The 22,063-nt window shown below is 44.2% G+C and overlaps 1 protein-coding gene across 3 annotated transcripts in view; it reads left to right on the forward strand.

Annotated features, from left to right (window-relative positions):
- The first annotated feature begins 1,628 nt into the window (after positions 1 to 1,628).
- The window catches only part of LOC310877138 (ralBP1-associated Eps domain-containing protein 1-like), a 35,766-nt gene continuing 15,331 nt past the window's right edge, over positions 1,629 to 22,063 (forward strand). For 2 of the 3 annotated variants that reach the window (XM_083790867.1, XM_083790869.1), the window contains exons 1-5: positions 1,629 to 2,373; positions 4,162 to 4,285; positions 16,142 to 16,365; positions 16,840 to 17,002; positions 17,556 to 17,686. In XM_083790867.1, the coding sequence (XP_083646993.1) occupies positions 2,221 to 2,373; positions 4,162 to 4,285; positions 16,142 to 16,365; positions 16,840 to 17,002; positions 17,556 to 17,686 (795 nt within the window). In that variant the 5' untranslated portion in view covers positions 1,629 to 2,220. The remainder of the gene's footprint in view (positions 2,374 to 4,161; positions 4,286 to 16,141; positions 16,366 to 16,839; positions 17,003 to 17,555; positions 17,687 to 22,063) is intronic. The other variant, XM_083790868.1, reaches the window with a different exon arrangement.

Consider the following 22,063-nt stretch of genomic DNA (forward strand, 5'->3'; position numbering starts at 1 on the left):
CAGTGATTTCACTCAAAAAACCTTAGGTTTCGTTTTTGGCTGTGGGACCCAGCCTTTCGTCCAATCAGGATAGAGAGTCAAAATGAAACCTAAGGTTTTTTGACCCCCAGGGGTTAACTGGGGACAGGGAGGAACTCCTTATATGGCCAGCACACTCTATAGTAGGGAGGATTATCACAACAAAACAAAAAAATAAGTGATATTTGAATTAAGTGAAATCACTGAATATACCTTTAAGGTTCCTTAAAGGAGCATTCAGTGATTTGGGTGATTTGGAACCCCCCCCCCGCACCGGTAACAATATTGCTAACTACAGTGTGGGCCGGGGACACACTGTAGTTTGGCAACAGGCCAAAGAGCACACACACCAAGGCCCGCCCCCGCTCCATCATGATTGGCGGAACTTGGAAGGCCCCTCTCTATCCTGATTGGATGAGAGATGGGCCACCTGGCCAAAAACGAAACCTAAGGCTTTTTGACCCCCCCCCCCCCCCAGGGGTTAACTGGGGACAGGGAGGAACTCCTTATATGGTCAGCACACAAAGTGATATTTGAATTAAGTGAAATCACTGAATATATTACCACTGTAAGTACCTGAATGTACTTACTTAGAATGTAAGGTACTTAGAATGTACCTTAACACTTTGTCACATCACAATCTTATATTTTTTGTACTCACTCTTTTTTATGTAGGCCTATTCACTCTTGATGCATTCACGGAAGTGGCCCGGTCAGGGGATCTTAGTATATGACAGTAGGAATTGGCTTTTTCTGTTTTGTGATGTTTAATTGTTTCAGAGCAAACATCAAATATTGGCTAATTTCCCCAATTTTCTAGCGCTCAAAAGAAATCTGGATAATAATACTCCAATTTTCTGACCACTATTTATTTAGTTTATTTTTCCACTGAAACGAATAATCTATGCTTTTATTTTGAAGACAAAACCTATTATTTTACTTTTCTGTGCAAACTTGGTGTTTACTTGGTGCAAACCAGAGTGGTACTGTAGACTAGGAGAGTGGCTAGGACTGTAGACTAGGAGGGGGCAGAAAACAGCGCTCGAGTGCTGTTCATGCAGCCCTGGAGTGTGACAAGCTGGAGTTTGAACTACATTGTTTTCAACGAGGGCGGCGCAAATATCAGCAATTTTAGGCATGTGTGCAACATGACAACTGTTTTAAAGTATTGTACAGTAAACAACTAAAGTCTCTGTAATGTATATGTTGTACTACTTGTTGTATTACTAAAAACCGATATCAAATAAAGGGATTCAAGATCATTAAAGCTTGTCTGTTCCTTAAAGTCCATTGCGTTCTGTTTCTGTCAACTTTCGGTCCCGGTCGGACTTTGTCAATTGTCACTCTTCGCCATGCTCTTCGCAATAGAAGTCTATGTAGAAGAGCCGCCATTGGACTGGCCCCGTGAAGTGAACGGAGTTGTCACTATACTCTCTCATATAAAAGGCGCTGGTGCGGGCGCGTTGGGAAACACCGCACCGGAGCGCACTCACCCATTAGTTTGCGTTGCGCAGTGCGCTCAGTGCGCTGTTTCCGAACGCGCCCGCAAACTCCTCGAGCAGTCTGCACTGTGACGTCACGGGCCATAGGAATCCTAATGGTAGGAAATGTAGACAGAGGAATGGCGGCTCTGACTGCTGGAAGAAGAAGGAACCTAAACACCCTGAAACTTTACTTCTAAAACGCTGCTGTGGGGCAAGTGGTTTCCGGCGAGTCGCAGAAACGCAGTCCCGCTACGGAACACGAACAAGTAGTTGTAGCATCGGGTGAGGTTTAGCGGTTTTACTACACGTCCAGGGCTGAGGAAAGACGGACGCACTTTGGGGGACTTGCTTGTTAGCCAGCAGTGAGCACCGCTGACTTTGATTCAAGCTAGCTACTAGCTAGCTGCACTGTACTAGCCAGCTGTTGGCTGCACAAGTTAAGTCATTATTTAACTGCATGGAAGCGTATAACGTCCAGGCCTCCGCGTAAACGTGCAGATATTGCCGAGGGTCTCTTATCCTAAACGCGGAGCAGAAAACTCCACAGACGGGGCAGTGGCACACGCTAACACACATTGACGTTAGCTGGTTTGGTTCACACCAGCTGAGTTTGGGATCCTGAAGTCTCGCCCATATTTGGATCCAGCCCCAGCGCACTGTGACCAAGGAGAGCTGATCGATACATCGCACCAGTCCGGGTCTGATCGGGGTTGCTACGATGGAAAGTCTAACGTTGAGCGACGTGGAACAGAAGTACTACTCGGACCTGTTCATCTACTGCGACACGGACAACACCAAGAAAGTGGCTTCTAACGGGAGAGTTCTTGACCTTTTCCGGGCGGCCCAGTTACCCAGCGAAGTTGTCCTGCAGGTGAGCTAACAGTAGCAACTTACATATAAACTGTGACACTGACTGAGAGAATACTAGTGAGAACAAACCCAGTAGAACAGGCTGCACTGGAATATTTTCCAGACACGCTGGGCTGTCAGAACGCCAGCCAGCCATACAGTTATACGCTACCATGTATGTTAGCTATGTGGCGTAGCAAGACAGACACACCTTCTTGTGGCTAGTGCTAGCTTACCCAAAGCCACCTTTTTGTTGAAGGTTTGGTTTATTCTTTTAAACTGACACCACAACAAGGTGTCATGAGTGTCACACATTTAATGGCACTTGGGGATCATGTGCGGCTCTAGTCCAGGTAGTAGGCTCTAGACATAACGGGACATTCCTAATGTCACCCCACTACTTCTCCCTGCTCACTCTTTAGTGTCCAGTCCAGTGTGGTTGTGTGCCACTACCATTCAGACAGAGCCACAAACCAGTTTCGTGTAAGATAAATCCAGTTATCATACTGTACTGGTCAAACTCAGACATCACTGGTAAAACTCTATTATGCTTCTAACCTTGTTTAAGTACATTTGTTTTGTTTTGTAGTAATGCCACAAATTATTATATTCTATCGTTCTCCTGGTCCAGTCTTTTCCATCAGGTGTGTGCAACCAGAGTAGACCAACTGTAGCACTAGCAACCCATTCTCGTGACTCCTGGCCTTAGCTGGCCAATATTTGCTGTTTGTGAGTCAGCATCCTTTTTCAAGGTCAACAAGGGGAGCTGTGTGGAACAGTGAAGAGCTGTTGTAATCTTTAACTCCCAAACTGTAGGCGAGTCACTGCTGGACACACACACACACACACACACACAAACACACACGCACGCGCGCGCGCGCACACACACACACACACACACACACACACACACACACACACACACACACACACACACACACACACACACACACACACACACACACACACACACACACACAGTTATACAGTTATGTGTCTGCAAAGGCTTGAAATGAAGTATTGGATCAGCAGAAAATCTATTTCTAGTGATCTGTCTGGTGTCCACATAGGCACATACTGACCATAGGGGCAGCTGTCTCATTATTAGTAGGCAATTGTGTGTGTGTGTGTGTGTGTGTGTGTGTGTGTGTGTGTGTGTGTGTGTGTGTGTGTGTGTGTGTGTGTGTGTGTGTGTGTGTGTGTGTGTGTGCACTCAACATATACATTGCATAATTTGTAGAACTTTACATGGAGCTTACTCAACATGAGGTCAAGTGTGACACAATTAGTGAGGTCAGATTTATCTAGTCTGGCTTAATGAGCAAAACTGGGAACATATTGTACTGTAATTTGAATTGATTCATGTGACATCTGTTCATGGTTCCTTTGCATGCATACAATTTTCATGTTTTGAATAGGTCCACTGGTGTGGACTGGAGTGTCTATATGTTCATGATATTATAGATGCAGTGTTCAAACTTCATAGTTTCTGTTGAAGTCTTTAATAAACGTGTTCGGTTAGCTTTCCCAGTTTAGACATTTGGCACCTGTTTGATGATGACTTTGAGGACCCAGATCTTGACCCCACTGTTTGACCTACCAGTATATACAATATAATCAAGATGGTAAATGGTGCATACTACTCTGCTTGATTAAATTATTCTCTGTTCTTTGTTTATTCTATTAACAGTCAGAGTGTCCATATTCTTTTCCTGGTCCAAAATCATTCAATCAATCACATTAGAATTAGAAACAATGGGGTTCCTGATGAGTTCAATGCCATTAAACATTGCCCCTTGGTTGTGTTCAGATCACAGAGCTGTGTGGTGCCACTCGGCTGGGTCACTTTGGGAGGAGCCAGTTCTATATTGCGTTGAAACTAATTGCCGTTGCCCAGTCTGGACTGCCCCTCAGGGTGGAAAGCCTCAACTCAGGTAAGTGTTGACCTCAGTAATAGGCTTGTTATTGTTGTTTATAACTTAAAAAAGACTAACACAGTGCCATTTAATGACGACAAAAATGACCACCGCCTCTGAGTAGCACAATAGAGTAGAGTTGCATACAGTACATTACACAACATGAAAATGTCAGTCAAGCTACAACCATAATGCTATGGTCTATGGCATAGACCATAGCATTATGGTTCATGTAGTTTGACCGACTGACAATGTTTGCTTATTACGCCCAGAATAGTGATGCATAGACTCTATGCATCACTATTCTGGGCGTAATAAGCAAACATTTGCGGAAAATATGTGAACATTTGGTAAAAGTAGCAGATCTGTAGTTCTGTCCAAGCTTTTAGATTGGCTATTTTCGCTATATTCAACGTACCATTAAGTATAGAGAAGAGGGGTCCCATTGGGACAGGCTTCAAGTACAGGCTTGATCGCCACGCCCTGACGAAGACATTGAACTAGGGCTGGCCAAATGGAGACATTTTATTAACCGGTTACCCGTCAGGCCTTGCCGGCTAATTAACTGTTAAGGAAAAAAAATGGCTATTTTTATCCATTAAAAAAGGACAAATAGCCGGCTCCAAGTTCCTCCAACAGAGTTTTTCAAGTCCCAGTCCACCCCATAGAGTTAGGGTCCACCCGGATGGGGGAAATTGGCAGCCACAACGTTACGTGCGTTATCGTGAACACATGCACTGTGATGCACACACTTTCCCAGTAGCCTAATAGACGATCTAGGGATCTACAAGCTCACAATGCGTTGCGCTACGTATGTGCTTGTGTTTCGAGACCACAAAATATAAGAGTCCATATGGTTACGCCAAATTATAACATGGATTTACTCTCGCTTCCTCCCCGATATCACAGCGGGTGATCGGTTAACCATTAGCCGTTAATGTTGTCTGTTACCAAATTTCTTAACGGCTATTGGTTGGACGCCCCTAAGTTGAACCTGTTGGCAGCTGCATGGTGGATAATCGTTCTGCACAAGGTGGTCTGTCATGTTCATTTGTTTTAGTACTGAGTGAATGCGTTCGGGTCGCACTCGCAGGACATTCCACACATCTTCTGTAGTGTAGGGTACTATTGATTTATTACGAAGACAATGTAGAGTACACATGCACAAAAAGCCTGTGGTTATGCTGAATAACCAACATCTTAAGTCACAGCATATGATAAGACTGTAAAACTGCAACCCACTGCTTAACAACACCAGAGATCCATTCAGCACCTCGTGGCCACAGGAGGAGGCGGCGATCCAAATCCATGACTGGGATGAAACTAAACAGAAACGTGTGCTATGAATGCACAATTAGCAGTGTAACATAATCGGTGATTAGTGATTACATGAGGAGAGATCATCATAAACTCATAATCATCCTGTGATATATCATTTTATCAATCAAGCATGCAGAGCTACTTCATAAGTCTTTCTATATCCTGTTCTTCTTTCCTGTCAGAAGCCCCTTACTGCACAAAAATACAACGGGTCAAAAGGGCTTCCTACATATTGAACGTACACATTACTTGTGTATCTACTGGAATCTTATGCTTAATACAAAGTCTCAGCTATGTCCTTCTTTTCAGAGTTTTCTGCACCAGCCTCTGCACCATCAAAATGCTTCATACAAGCAATTAATTGCTTCAGGTTTTGTGCATTTTGAGGAGAACGGGATATGCAGTTACAGTATGGACATGTTTCAGGCCTGTGAATCACATTGTTTTGAAAGTAGTTGAACGACGTGACATTGTACTTCACTGAAATTGTCAGACACCCTCTGAAGCACACGCATGTTATTTGGGTGCTATTTTGGCTTAAGGGCCGATTATACTTGGTCGCGCACCCAAAGTAGCCGATCTACAAGTCACAATGCCTCACATTGCGACACATTGTGGACGTGTAGATTTTCTATTTTCAGTGTATGACACCTCACACCGCCTTGCAACTAGCATAGATAACCCTTTATTATTTCCTCCCATTTGATAGCCTAATGTTTTGATATTAGGTGGTTGACAGTTTGAGACATTGGAGAAGCACTGCAGAACATCCAAAAAAAGTGACAAGTCAAAAAGGAAGCACAGACACTGAACCACTTCCTTAGCCTGGTTAATAAACCAGACTAATATCGCACGGATCCGCGGGATATTAGTCTGGGGAGGCTCAGCTTGGATTTCATTTCCAGGGAAACATTTTCTCTTTGACGCAATTGGTCAGAGCTACTGTCAGTCAAAGGTCTCAAGCATTGAACGTCACTGTACCAAAGCCCGCCCATATTGCATACCGTGTCCCTATTGGGCGCACACGTTTTCGTGTGTAGAAAATGGGCGTACAATTGAGCCTCTCCAGACCGAAATCCGCCGGTAGGCAATTTTTTTTTGCCAACGGCTGATTCGGTCTGGTTTATTAACCAGGCTACCACTTCCTCACACCAATATAGATACAGCCTATTAAACCCTACTTTTGTTTTGAACCACGGAAACTAATCTGTTGGGTGGTGAGAGAGTTTCTGCTCAAACAGTCTTAGGCCTCTTTTAGACAGCGACCATCTCCATATAACACGCCAAAGTCCCGTTGCGTTCTCATTTTTTTGGACCATTTACATGAGAACGCACACTTGAATGAACACGCTACAAAGTGCATGCATATATATGCTAGGTGGCGCGTGTCCTTGTGGGGTCCGTGTGACGCAGCGCTTATATAAACCATAGACATAAGTCACGCATGCGTAGAACTACTTCCGTTCTTCTTCTACACAGAAAGTAAACAAACGTCGCGTCCTCATCACACCTCCAGCAAACCGGACTATCCGACATGGTTGTTGTTGTTCGTTTCCCCTAGCAACTGACGCATGCCTATGACACCATGTAAAAACGTAGGACACGGGGCGAGCCGACCAGAGCTGACGTAAGCCATGATGTCACAAGTTTTGCGGATCCACCGTTTTGCCTGTTTATATGGAGACCATAGGAAACGGCGTTCTAAAAGATTTACACTCTGGGAGGTGGTTTCACTTCGTTGCGTTTTCACCTCCTGTGAACACGGTTCTCGTCTAAATGACAGCAGCAAACGATACTTTATTTTGCAGTTTTTTATGAACACCATCCTCGTGTAAATAGCACCTTAGTGTCATTGCTACTCTTACATTATGTGATTATAGTGGTATTCTTTTAAAAGGTCAAATATGTTGATCGTATTGGCATTTCTTAACACATTCAGACCGTAGGACTGTGGAAATGTCATATGAAATACAACCGATGGATCCAGTGGACGTGTACACACGTCATAGTGCTTTTTCATTGATATATTTTCCCCCTTTTTTTTGGGTTGGCCTCTCCTTCTGCACCATACTACTTGCTGATTCGTGCATGCACGCTGCTGTTCACTTCCTTGTTTACGGCAAGGTAGATTAGAACAAGGAAGCTCTGAGAAGGAAGTGAAGTGGTCACGTGACTGGGCTGCGCCATGACACTTCCATGGACACTTTCATGGGAGCCAAACTCACACAGGAAGTGCAATGAATACATGGCAGTGAATGGGGCCGGCTGGACCAGCTCATAACAAACATTATTCATGAACAATTGAGACCTTTTGTAAAGTAATCACTTCTGGAAAATAACAGAAGACATATCACAGGTTGTTTTCTAATCACTTAGTTTTCGATGTGCACAGAGTGCACATCGAAAACAAATCCAATCTGCAAACTAGAAATAACATTCACAACTTCAGATCCCCCAAATCATTCCTGATACAGAAAATGACCCAAAAACCCAAGTCAACTGACAATGTACATTTTTGACATGCACATTATTATTGGTAAATGGTAAATGGTGCATTTATATAGCGCCTTTATCCAAGGCGCTTTACAGAGATTGTGCATTACATTCACCCATTCATACACCGATGGCAGCGGAAACCATGCAAGGCACCAACTAGCACATCAGGAGCAATTAGGGGTTCAGTGTCTTGCTCAAGGACACTTCGACAGTAACTCTGGGGGAGCCCGGGTTCGAACTGGCAACCTTACGGTTACCATCCAGGCACTCTACCCCTGAGCCACCGCCGCCCCCTGTGTGCTATTTCAGCTATTTAGTATTTACTGTATGTATAAATTGCACTTCTACCGTGTATGTAGATATACTACATTTTAGTCATTTTGCTAATATACTGTATGCTTTATAGATTCACAGATGACAGATTCAAGTATGAATTTTGCTGGCACTTGGATGTACATCACTCGTGCAGGTCATATGCTTCTGAGTAGCTGTAATTATAATGGCCCGTGGAAGCAGCTATCAGCACAATCTTTTTTTTTTTCTTCTTTGATACACGCAATACATTAGAATAAATTCTATTCACTCTCACACACTTGTGTGTGTACGAGTCCACCTTTCACAAATGACTGTAAGCAACTCCTTACTTAATGTAATATTTACTTTGACTTTTCCCTAACAAAGTTAAGTGCAGTGGAAAAGACATGGAGTCAAGACAAAAGACAAGAGCCTACCACCATAAAATAGAGAGAGAAAGAGACAACCATCTAGTCTAGTTAGTGATATATCATATGATATAGTACTGTATTACTGTAACCATCTAGTCTAGTTAGTGATATATCATATCATATAGTACTGTATTGTCATTTGACATTTGTCTTGCGACCCAGCAGCCAAGTATGCAAAACACATACACACATTTGACATAGCACAAAGAACAAAACAATATTACATACATACAGTACATGAAGACACCGCCTAGATTACCCCATGGCTACTACAACTCCTAATTAAGCCTCAAGGACCTCTTTAGTCTGACCTACCAGCATTGTATGCTGGTACACCATATATTAGGGATGCTCCGATCACGTTTTTGGGGGCCGATGCCGATCACCGATCTTTTTTTTTTTTATCGGCCGATTCCGATACCGATTCCGATCTTTTTTAATACATTTTTTTTTTTTTTTTTATATATATATTTTTTTTACTTATAAAAAAAACCTGGCAACCTGCGCTCCGGTCATTTTCATATACCGCTGATTTAATTTGATTGATTGAATTTAAGACAAGTATTTAAGTTTGCAGAATTACAGTACATTTCAGATTACAGTACTAGTCTAGTATCATGTCTTGTTTAATCTTTCTTACCCATACCATGACGAGACTCATTTGTACCTTAGTTTGCCCTTTATTAAACAATAAACTTTGCATCAAACGTGTTTGAATTGAAACAGTTGAACTAAATCGACCTCCTTTGCCAGGGATTGCAATTTTATTTACCTTATAGATCAGTTGATCCCGCGCTGTTGGTGGGCGATTCTTCCTCAAATGTTTTCCCTCCGTCCACTTCCATTATAAGCGCGATTTTTTAGTAGTGTTTTTTTATCGGAATTGAAGCTCAGGTTGAGGTGATGGGGTTATGTTTAGTTAATAGCTCAATAAATCAACGCAACTAGCGCTTCTGAGTTCTGATACTAGATATAATGTTGTTTTGAATTTGTTGACAACAGGACCGGAAGTGGAGCGGAGAGCTTCCGGTTACTAGAATGTCTAATCAAACAAAGAGATTTCGAACAAAGAGTCGGTTGCACGTCTAATGTAGTGGCTAAATCCCTGGCAAGGGAGGCGTAGCGGCGCCATCTAGCGACACTGGCATGTAATTAATCTCCAAAAAATATTCAGTACAATGGACCACCTGAGAGACAGTAGTAAAAAAAATGGCCTGGGACATTCCATATTATCTATATGATAATGGCAGCATTGGCAGCCACACATTGCTACATTATACGTAGCAATGTGTGGCTGCCAATGCTGCCATTATCATATAGATAATATGGAATGTCCCAAGCCAATTATTTTTTTCTTTTTTTTACAAGGTGCATCAATCAAAATGAAATGTGTGACTCACAGTCACTGAACAGAGTTGAATTATCAGACAGTCTCCTTATGGATTCAAGTTGTCATGAGGTATATCAATGTCAAAAAATGAAACAAATACCTGAAATATTTCAAACTCTAAGCTAAGCTTAAATGAGGTAGGACTCTATAACAAACAATATCTGAATTCTGAACTGAACTCCCTTCCAATCTTACAGTAAAAGAGTAAAAGCAAACGGTCAGTGTAATAAACATCTCAACTGCATTACAGTTACAATATGTCATAATAAGGTGCATTAAGAGAAAAAATAAAATCAGTTGCAACTTCAATCAAAAATAAATTTTCAATGAGATTCACATTTACTAATGTGTAAATAAAATACACTTCTTGACCTAAGGTGCATTAAAAGAAAATATCAGTTGCACTTGCAATAAAACTTAAATGACATTCAAAATTTCAAATAGTGCAAACAAAGAAAATAAATGAATAGTGCAAACTAAAGTGCAAAGTCTGCAAACAAATAAAATAAATGAATGGCAGGTAGTCGGTAGACTAGTCTACTTAAAGCCTTGAGCTTGGCTTTCCAGGAGCATGGGCAAATTCACCTTGGTGAATATGAGCATCTCTGCATTCTTGGAGGTCAACCTATTTCTTTTTTCGTCAATAATTTGTGCTGCTGTGCTAAACAGACGCTCACTATTAACACTGGTGCATGGTGCCCCAAGGTACACCCGGGCTGCTCTAGCAAGCGCTGGGAAACGCTTCTCTCTCTGCCAATAAGCGAAGGGGGATTGGTTTAGACTGATCATTTTCTCGCTTAGATACATATTCATCTGAAATGCTACGGACTCGCCATCATTGTCAGTGGCCTGTTCCTGACTTCCTAAAATGGCAGAATACATCTCATACAAGGCTGATCGTCGCTGGACTTTGGGGATGGGCTCTGCTGCTGTCTCGTCTTCGTCAATGTCGTCTGGGGCTTCCAAGATGTCATCTGGCACGACTGGCTCTGCTGGCACTGGCTCTAGATCTGGCTGTGGTGGTTCTGGTCTATCCGGGTTTGAAGCAAGCTTAGTGAGAAGTTGGGAAAGCAACTCCCGTGCATGGCCTTTGCGATTCTCTGTGAAGAACCCATCCTTAAACCTTTCATTGAGAAAATAAAACATTACATTAGTGAGTGTCATATATTATTGATTACCTAACCACTAGAGGGCGATGCAAACAGTGAATGAATAAACAACCATATGTAACTGCCCCCTGGGCTTGGTGTGGACTTTTATAGTGAGACAGTAGAGTATACAAATAATATACAATGATGAATGAAACTTGTGGCCGCCCACCACGGTAAACATTTATTTATTAACGGGATGTCAGCTGAGCAAATAAATAATATATATGCATATATAATTAAAATTTAGCCCATTAATCATTTTTATTTGATTGTTTTCAACTTTTCATGTTTTGTTACTGTTAGGCTCACCTGGGATCAAGCATTGTAGCCAGGATGTAGAGGGGCTCTGTCACAATGTCTCTGAATCTCTTTTTGACGGCGTTGCACAACGTTTCTTTGGCTGTTTGGACTCCTCTGTCGGCATCATCTGGTGTCTCGAGCAGAAGCGTCAGTGCTGCGATGGCTGGGATAACATCAGCTGCTGTGGCTATTGCTTTGCAGATGTCATTTGTAGTCTCCTCGAAAGGTTTGAGGAGAACCGCTAGATTATCCAACAGCTTCCACTGGTGGGTGGTGAATTCACAGGGCAAAGTGTAGTCTGATGCATAGGACAGCAATGCCCGTTTTTGTTCGAGTAGACTCTGTGCCATGTATAAAGAACTGTTCCAGCGGGTTTCTACATCTTGTTGCAATCTCTTCGGCACTTGGCCCATCTCTCTCTGGATGTCTTGAAGACGTCCATACGCCAAAGGGGAGTGTTTGAAATGGCCAACAATGCGTCTCCCTATAGCCAGTATGTCAATGATGGCGCGCTGTGACAGAAGTCCATCTTTTATAGCAAGCTGTAGGGTGTGTGCCATACAGGGTAAGCTGGGGAGCTTCGCATCTTTCATGGCCTTTTCCATATTTTTGGCATTATCCCGAAGGATCACATGCACTTTCTCCTTCGGTATGCTCCAAGCTTCAAGCATGGTCTTGTATGTCTCTGCCAAAGCAAGAGCTGTGTGTGAGCCACCAAACTCTTGTGAGTGTAGAACGGCGCTCTGCAGTACAAAGTTTTCATCCACCCACTGTGCAGTGAGACTCAGCATTGACATGGGCGATACACTAGAACTCCAAATATCTGAAGTAAAACTGATGGCTGTGGCACCGTGTTTCATAAGACTGTCAATGTGGCTGTAAACGGCATCGTACAACTCAGGCAAAGCCTTGTCGGTGAAATACTTGCGTCCTGGTATTGTGTACCGTGGCTCCAAGTGTGATAAAAGCTGTATGAAACCTGCATCATCCACGACTGATAGTGGCTGCTGATCCAGCGCAATGAATTGCATGACTTTCTTATTTATGGCCGTTGCTTTTTTGCTGTCGTGAGGGAAAGGTTCGACGGCTTTAAACGCTGCTTTAACCGTCATCTGTGTGTGCTTCTTTTCTTCTGTTTCTGATGTTGCAGCAGCAGCTTCTTTCGCTTCACTTAGCCTGATGTATTCTGCATGCTCGTCGTCGTGTTTAGTTTTCAAATGCCGTTTCAAGTTGGTTGTATTAAAATTCTTTGGTATATTACCTCCACGTGGGACATCTTCTCCACACGTGTTGCAAACAGCATATTTCGGGTCTTTATCTGAAACAACGTAAAACTGCCAAACGAGAGACATTTCTAATGTTGTGTCGTGTTTGTTGCTGTTGCTCTGCAGTGTGGCATTCTGTTTACTTCCTCTTTGGAAGCGCGCGTGTGGAATGGAATCTAGAAGACGCTACTAGTGGCTCACAGAGCGCCAGATCGATGCCTTAGTGAAATGGCTGCAGGCACACTATTTTTTTTTAATATGAACGGCGCGGCTTTTTGCTTTGTTGATCGGTTTCGCGGATCGGTGGATTTTGCACGGCCGATCCGATACGATCGATCGGTGATCGGCGCCGATCGATCGCCCACCGATTGATCGGAGCATCCCTACCATATATCCTTCCTGAACGTAGCAACCTATATATTCTCCATACAACACATGGTTAGTATTAGAAGACGTGATATTTCTTGCTAACCTTAGGATGATGTTGTCATACGTGGATGTATAAAGTTTCTGAAGTGGTTGTCCAACAATCTTTGAACAGTATCATCTTGAGTATTTTAGTATGTATTGGTCTGGTGTGTCAGTGCGACATTCAGACAGACATTCCTCAGTACGACAGCTGTCAGTATAAAGGGTAAAAGCACAGCTGAGCTTACACACCCCTGGGAAGCACCAACATTAGTAGTTAATGCTGAGGAGAGTGTTGTGTTCTAGTCTTTTCTGTGAAAAAGTTTAAAAATGTTTCCAATTACATCGGATTAATTCATTTAATCCGATGTCCCAATGTTTATAGTCATTGACATGCAGGCAGCAGCATGCTCCACTGTCCGCTCTATAGTGACGACAACAACCAACACCCCCCCATACACACGCGCACACACAAGCAAGTTGGTACACTAAAATCTGGTAAAGACGTTTAACAAACAATGTGGACATTCTCTTAACATCCTTCCAAAAAAGATTGAAAATACTTTAAGTCAACGCACATGTTTCCGCTGTCTCCTACTGCTGCTGTATGCATCTTTGAAACATCTCACCAACACTCAAGCGGGTGTCCGTGAACGGACAGTAGGTAAATCTGCGTCCTATGGAGAGTGGAATAACTTTGGAAGGACCCTAGGGTACCGCCGTCCAAAATTCAGAAAAGGTAACCGAGGGTCCCAAAAGGGGCTAGTCCCACGCCTGACACCAACACGGTACAAACTTCAGTAGTTTGTTTATTCAGCTAAAACCCCAACATTTTGTTCAACGACAAATACAAGTGCATAAACTAGACAAGACACAGCATAACCCCCAAATTAGGAGACTTGTATTATCCAGCAAGCAATAGGAATTGATACCTGAAAGGTTTGGCATGATAAAGCAGCAGTTAGTCAGTGACCTCGTTGTGCACATAATTAATAATATTGATTGAAAACTTTATATCGATTAATATCCATCATTATCATTGATCGTCATGTTAACTGACTTCGTTATTTTATGTCACAAAGTAACAACACGTTTTGCTATTCACTTGTTGTACACATAGCCTATCCCCGGCCTAATTCCTATTACCAAGCACGAATGAAATGCAGAATAAATATTGCCATTGTGTCAAATAAATTACTGTAATGTATTATTGCAAGGTGCATTTGTCTAGTGTATCTCAATGCTGAAAAGCACGGTTTCCTGTATTATCTCATCTGCCACTGCTTGAGTGGCAGTACTAGTTCACTTGAGAAAGTAGTAATTCACTTGGAAAAAGAATAGTTGACCTAAGCTGGCAAACGGCAACATGTTGTTTAGTTTTTTCATTAAACTTAATAATGTTCTTGTAATGCAGCTTTTAGTAAATGGAGACTGATAACTGTTGTTATGGAGCCCCAGCTGCCAAACTGCTAAAGGGTTTTACTTTTCAATTCTTTAAAATTAAAACATGTTCAATGCTGCTGAGTTGGATGAGAATGCAGAATACAGATTATTTTATTTTTATGAAAATAATAAGATATTATGATATTGCACAATTGTGTATGTTTACATTCAATGCTGTATGACTTCAGAGTCTGGGTTCATTTTGAAACAAAAGCCTTATGGCCAAAACATTTCTGTTCTCAATGTTGTATTCTATTGTTAACTTGCGCACACACACTTTAAATATATACATGTGTGTATATATGTGTGTGACTGTGTGTGTGTGTTTGTGTGTATATACTATATATATATTTAAAGTTTAGACGTTTTTACATTTTATTTTGTATTATTTTAATCGATTACTAAACATCAGTCCAAATCATCGTCATCGTATCAGCGATTCGGCGTGGTGGTGTCTCCCCAAAATCGGTATCGGTATTGGACCAAAAAGATCTGACATCGGTCGGGCTCTACTTGCAATTGATGATCCCTCATTATCATCACTGTTTTTTTTTTGTTTGTTTTTTTGCCTTTACTGCCAACATGGCATGTCTGAAAAAACGCCAAGATGTCTATACTATAATCCCATGTCTGGTTTCCCTTCTGTAGTCAAAGACCTGCCACTGCCCAGGTTTATAATCCCATGTCTGGTTTCCCTTCTGTAGTCAAAGACCTGCCACTGCCCAGGTTTATAATCCCATGTCTGGTTTCCCTTCTGTAGTCAAAGACCTGCCACTGCCCAGGTTTATAATCCCATGTCTGGTTTCCCTTCTGTAGTCAAAGACCTGCCACTGCCCAGGTTTATAATCCCATGTCTGGTTTCCCTTCTGTAGTCAAAGACCTGCCACTGCCCAGGTTTATAATCCCATGTCTGGTTTCCCTTCTGTAGTCAAAGACCTGCCACTGCCCAGGTTTATAATCCCATGTCTGGTTTCCCTTCTGTAGTCAAAGACCTGCCACTGCCCAGGTTTATAATCCCATGTCTGGTTTCCCTTCTGTAGTCAAAGACCTGCCACTGCCCAGGTTTATAATCCCATGTCTGGTTTCCCTTCTGTAGTCAAAGACCTGCCACTGCCCAGGTTTATAATCCCATGTCTGGTTTCCCTTCTGTAGTCAAAGACCTGCCACTGCCCAGGTTTATAATCCCATGTCTGGTTTCCCTTCTGTAGTCAAAGACCTGCCACTGCCCAGGTTTATAATCCCATGTCTGGTTTCCCTTCTGTAGTCAAAGACCTGCCACTGCCCAGGTTTATAATCCCATGTCTGGTTTCCCTTCTGTAGTCAAAGACCTGCCACTGCCCAGGTTTATAATCCCATGTCTGGTTTCCCTTCTGTAGTCAAAGACCTGCCACTGCCCAGGTTTGTGGTGGGAAAGAACGAGGCGGAGGCACGCCACACCACTCTGTACCAGGACGCGGACAGACCGGGGCTCTACTCGACCTCTGAGGTCATCCCCAGGCCTCCTGCCAGGGTCCCCCAGACCCCCAGGCCTCCACCCACATCCTCTGCAGTTCCTGTCCACGAGGTCATCCAGCCCATGGCACCTACCATTGAGTCACAGGTCAGCCATCCAGTTGACACAAGGATATCGTTCTAGTGTGGTTTGATGGCAGCCCATTTTTGGAACACAATCCACTGGTTGAGAAATGTTAATTTAGAGAAATTCTAACACACATATATATATACACACCATTTATCAATAGCCTAGTTGTCTATTTTCAGTGAGAACAGAGGAGCCTGTTGTTGGAGAGTGGCGTTCAAATACTGAAATGTGTGTGATCTTAGTAGCATACGTTTCCTCTTTAACTTTCCTGCTGCTACAGTATATAACTGTCATACGTCAACTGTCATGTCGACCTTTTCCTCCTTTTCCCAGGTATTGGTTTTCTTACAGTCTCACTGTACTCATTAGAAATGTGAGATTAAGATAATTTACATAGGCCAAAAATGTGCTTTATTAATCCCACATTGGCAAATTGCCTGTGCTTTGCACAGGGCTGTGCATGTCGTTTCTGACTTGTGTTGTTGTCTTCAGCCTGACTCCACGTCTCCAGTCGTGTCTCCTCACCATTCTCCTCCCACCTCGCCTCACTCATGGAGGAAACACAAGAGGCAGGCCAGTGGCGGCAACGCAGACAGACAGCCGGCGCTTACCGCCAGTGGAGCAGTGTGGACGCATTTCAGAGAAACTCAAACTGGTACAAACACCTACACCTGTACACGTAGATAAAAATACAGCACCCGCTTTCAACAAAGAACAGTAAAATAGTGTCTGTCCACAAGTGTTGTAGTAGTCCGGGAGAAGCTTATTGTCAGTGTCTGTCCCTGTTACAAACAATGCGCTGGCTAGACCCCCACCACCAGCTCCCACTATTTACAACGTACCGCACCCAAGACGTACTACTCATACGCTGAGTTAGCGGTGCCCTTAAATTTAGATGTCATCAGATGTCTCGGAAGGTAATTTTGCTACTACCTTTGCAACCAAGGCAAGGCTCTCATCAGGAGCAGATAAGGGAAGTGTCTTGCTCAATGACACAAACAGTAGGGCAGTTCAGAGGCTCCAACAACACCCGAGGGGCATGTTGTCGTAACGGGGATGGAATTGGAAGAATAAGATCTTAACCCCCTAGCATAAATGGGTGTTCCCATTAGGATTTTGGTCATCAGGCAGAGGTTCTGAGCTGTTGCTGTAATACATACACAAATTCAATGTTGAAGTACAATATGTTTACTTGATATTCTGTGCAGGACCAGTGCCTGGTGATGGAATGTGGTCGGCCCATTCGCCCCCTCTTCCGGTTCAGGAGAGCTGGGTCAGTTTCACAGCGGACACCCCCCCATCCAGCACACTCCCAACCATGCATCCATCGTCAGTCCAGGTAGCATAGCATTACACCATCTGCGGCAGCCCTCTACTAGGGTTGGGATTCGTTAGGATTTTAACGGTTCCTTAATGGTTCCGGTTCCTAGCGGTTCCCTTAACGGTTCCTTAATGGTTCCGGTTCCTAGCGGTTCCCTTAACGGTTCCTTAATGGTTCCGGTTCCTAGCGGTTCCTTAATGGTTCCGGTTCCTAGCGGTTCCCTTAACGGTTCCTTAATGGTTCCGGTTCCTAGCGGTTCCCTTAACGGTTCCGTAATGGTTCCGGTTCCTAGCGGTTCCCTTAACGGTTCCGTAATGGTTCCGGTTCCTAGCGGTTCCCTTAACGGTTCCTTAATGGTTCCGGTTCCTAGCGGTTCCCTTAACGGTTCCTTAATGGTTCCGGTTCCTAGCGTTTCCTTAACGGTTCCTTAATGGTTCCGGTTCCTAGCGGTTCCCTTAACGGTTCCTTAATGGTTCCGGTTCCTAGTGGTTCCCTTAACGGTTCCTTAATGGTTCCGGTTCCTAGCGGTTCCCTTAACGGTTCCTTAATGGTTCCGGTTCCTAGCGGTTCCCTTAACGGTTCCTTAATGGTTCCGGTTCCTAGTGGTTCCCTTAACGGTTCCTTAATGGTTCCGGTTCCTAGCGTTTCCTTAACGGTTCCGTAATGGTTCCGGTTCCTAGCGGTTCCCTTAACGGTTCCTTAATGGTTCCGGTTCCTAGCGGTTCCCTTAACGGTTCCTTAATGGTTCCGGTTCCTAGCGGTTCCCTTAACGGTTCCTTAATGGTTCCGGTTCCTAGCGGTTCCCTTAACGGTTCCGTAATGGTTCCGGTTCCTAGCGGTTCCCTTAACGGTTCCTTAATGGTTCCGGTTCCTAGCGGTTCCCTTAACGGTTCCTTAATGGTTCCGGTTCCTAGCGGTTCCCTTAACGGTTCCTTAATGGTTCCGGTTCCTAGCGGTTCCCTTAACGGTTCCTTAATGGTTCCGGTTCCTAGCGGTTCCCTTAACGGTTCCTTAATGGTTCCGGTTCCTAGCGGTTCCCTTAACGGTTCCTTAATGGTTCCGGTTCCTAGCGGTTCCCTTAACGGTTCCTTAATGGTTCCGGTTCCTAGCGGTTCCCTTAACGGTTCCTTAATGGTTCCGGTTCCTAGCGGTTCCCTTAACGGTTCCTTAATGGTTCCGGTTCCTAGTGGTTCCCTTAACGGTTCCTTAATGGTTCCGGTTCCTAGCGGTTCCCTTAACGGTTCCGTAATGGTTCCGGTTCCTAGCGGTTCCCTTAACGGTTCCTTAATGGTTCCGGTTCCTAGCGGTTCCCTTAACGGTTCCTTAATGGTTCCGGTTCCTAGCGGTTCCCTTAACGGTTCCTTAATGGTTCCGGTTCCTAGCGGTTCCCTTAATGGTTCCTTAATGGTTCCGGTTCCTAGCGGTTCCCTTAACGGTTCCGTAATGGTTCCGGTTCCTAGCGGTTCCCTTAACGGTTCCTTAATGGTTCCGGTTCCTAGCGGTTCCCTTAACGGTTCCTTAATGGTTCCGGTTCCTAGCGGTTCCCTTAACGGTTCCTTAATGGTTCCGGTTCCTAGCGGTTCCCTTAACGGTTCCTTAATGGTTCCGGTTCCTAGGGGTTCCCTTAACGGTTCCGTAATGGTTCCGGTTCCTAGCGGTTCCCTTAACGGTTCCGTAATGGTTCCGGTTCCTAGCGGTTCCCTTAACGGTTCCTTAATGGTTCCGGTTCCTAGCGGTTCCCTTAACGGTTCCTTAATGGTTCCGGTTCCTAGCGGTTCCCTTAACGGTTCCGTAATGGTTCCGGTTCCTAGTGGTTCCCTTAACGGTTCCTTAATGGTTCCGGTTCCTAGTGGTTCCCTTAACGGTTCCTTAATGGTTCCGGTTCCTAGGGGTTCCCTTAACGGTTCCGTAATGGTTCCGGTTCCTAGTGGTTCCCTTAACGGTTCCTTAATGGTTCCGGTTCCTAGCGGTTCCCTTAACGGTTCCTTAATGGTTCCGGTTCCTAGCGGTTCCCTTAACGGTTCCTTAATGGTTCCGGTTCCTAGCGGTTCCCTTAACGGTTCCTTAATGGTTCCGGTTCCTAGCGGTTCCCTTAACGGTTCCTTAATGGTTCCGGTTCCTAGCGGTTCCCTTAACGGTTCCTTAATGGTTCCGGTTCATAGCGGTTCCCTTAACGGTTCCTTAATGGTTCCGGTTCCTAGCGGTTCCCTTAACGGTTCCTTAATGGTTCCGGTTCCTAGTGGTTCCCTTAACGGTTCCTTAATGGTTCCGGTTCCTAGCGGTTCCCTTAACGGTTCCTTAATGGTTCCGGTTCCTAGCGGTTCCCTTAACGGTTCCTTAATGGTTCCGGTTCCTAGCGGTTCCCTTAACGGTTCCTTAATGGTTCCGGTTCCTAGTGGTTCCCTTAACGGTTCCTTAATGGTTCCGGTTCCTAGCGGTTCCCTTAACGGTTCCTTAATGGTTCCGGTTCCTAGCGGTTCACTTAACGGTTCCTTAATGGTTCCGGTTCCTAGCGGTTCCCTTAACGGTTCCTTAATGGTTCCGGTTCCTAGCGGTTCCCTTAACGGTTCCTTAATGGTTCCGGTTCCTAGCGGTTCCCTTAACGGTTCCTTAATGGTTCCGGTTCCTAGCGGTTCCCTTAACGGTTCCTTAATGGTTCCGGTTCCTAGCGGTTCCCTTAACGGTTCCTTAATGGTTCCGGTTCCTAGCGGTTCCCTTAACGGTTCCTTAATGGTTCCGGTTCCTAGCCGTTCCCTTAACGGTTCCTTAATGGTTCCGGTTCCTAGCGGTTCCCTTAACGGTTCCTTAATGGTTCCGGTTCCTAGCGGTTCCCTTAACGGTTCCTTAATGGTTCCGGTTCCTAGGGGTTCCCTTAACGGTTCCTTAATGGTTCCGGTTCCTAGTGGTTCCCTTAACGGTTCCGTAATGGTTCCGGTTCCTAGCGGTTCCCTTAACGGTTCCTTAATGGTTCCGGTTCCTAGCGGTTCCCTTAACGGTTCCTTAATGGTTCCGGTTCCTAGCGGTTCCCTTAACGGTTCCTTAATGGTTCCGGTTCCTAGCGGTTCCCTTAACGGTTCCTTAATGGTTCCGGTTCCTAGCGGTTCCCTTAACGGTTCCTTAATGGTTCCGGTTCCTAGCGGTTCCCTTAACGGTTCCTTAATGGTTCCGGTTCCTAGCGGTTCCCTTAACGGTTCCTTAATGGTTCCGGTTCCTAGCGGTTCCCTTAACGGTTCCTTAATGGTTCCGGTTCCTAGCGGTTCCCTTAACGGTTCCTTAATGGTTCCGGTTCCTAGCGGTTCCCTTAACGGTTCCTTAATGGTTCCGGTTCCTAGCGGTTCCCTTAACGGTTCCTTAATGGTTCCGGTTCCTAGCGGTTCCCTTAACGGTTCCTTAATGGTTCCGGTTCCTAGCGGTTCCCTTAACGGTTCCTAATATAATTTTTTTCCCCTTTTTTCTGACATAGATTATGCTTATCTTATAACTAACCTAACCAAGTACATAAACACAAATTCAATTATTGAAAATGCACTTTACAATTATGAGGTGGCACTATTATTTAAACTTCACCACCAGCTAGCTAGCCACCACAACAATATCATTGTTGCAATTTGTACTGTATATTGCAATTTGTACTGTATATTAAATATACAGTACACATTGCAATAATGATATTGTTGTGGTGACAAATATTGTCTTTAATGTTCAGATTAATTTAATCTTAGCAGACCTTGTAGTGAACTGTAGGCTATGTTCCTGTTTATAGTAATCAATCTATGGAGGTATATATGCACCTAAAGGCTGGGCTCAACAGTCACACGATTAATTTAGAGCCAAATCAAAAGCATAAGTGCAGACAAATTTTGATTTGGCTCTATGTGATTTAAAAAATATCAGACAGAAAGACGCTGAGTTCTAAATTAACACCATTAACAACAGTTGTACAATATGCCTAATGAAAAGCTCTGTAGAAGTTAGTAGTTTTTTATTTTCTAACGTTACTAGCCTGGGGAAGTGAACCAGCCTTGCATCATCCTCGTCCCCCGCCGGCTGTGGTGGAGCTGCGGGGAGTGCGGTTGAGATGTTTCCTCAATGTGGACGTGGTGCAACCGTGGAACTGGTACAAGTTACAACAACCTTTGCAGGGAACTATGGCATTGCATTTATTGCACTTTGCGTACTCGGCCTCAGTCATTTCCCTCTTTGTTAACCACACTTTGAAGATCTCTCACTTTGGACAAACTGTCCCGCTCGCTCCGCGGTGGTGACTGGTCGCTGAATGCACAGAACAGTGGGCGTATCCTCCCTGACCCCACTCACTCATGTAGGTGGGGTGACGTCACCTGCATGCATGCACAGACACAGCGGAGCTAAATGACGACTGATGAGAACCGTTTG

This window comes from Protomyctophum parallelum (assembly GCF_964188405.1).
Source record: "Protomyctophum parallelum genome assembly, chromosome: 19".
In the NCBI taxonomy this organism is placed as follows: domain Eukaryota; kingdom Metazoa; phylum Chordata; class Actinopteri; order Myctophiformes; family Myctophidae; genus Protomyctophum; species Protomyctophum parallelum.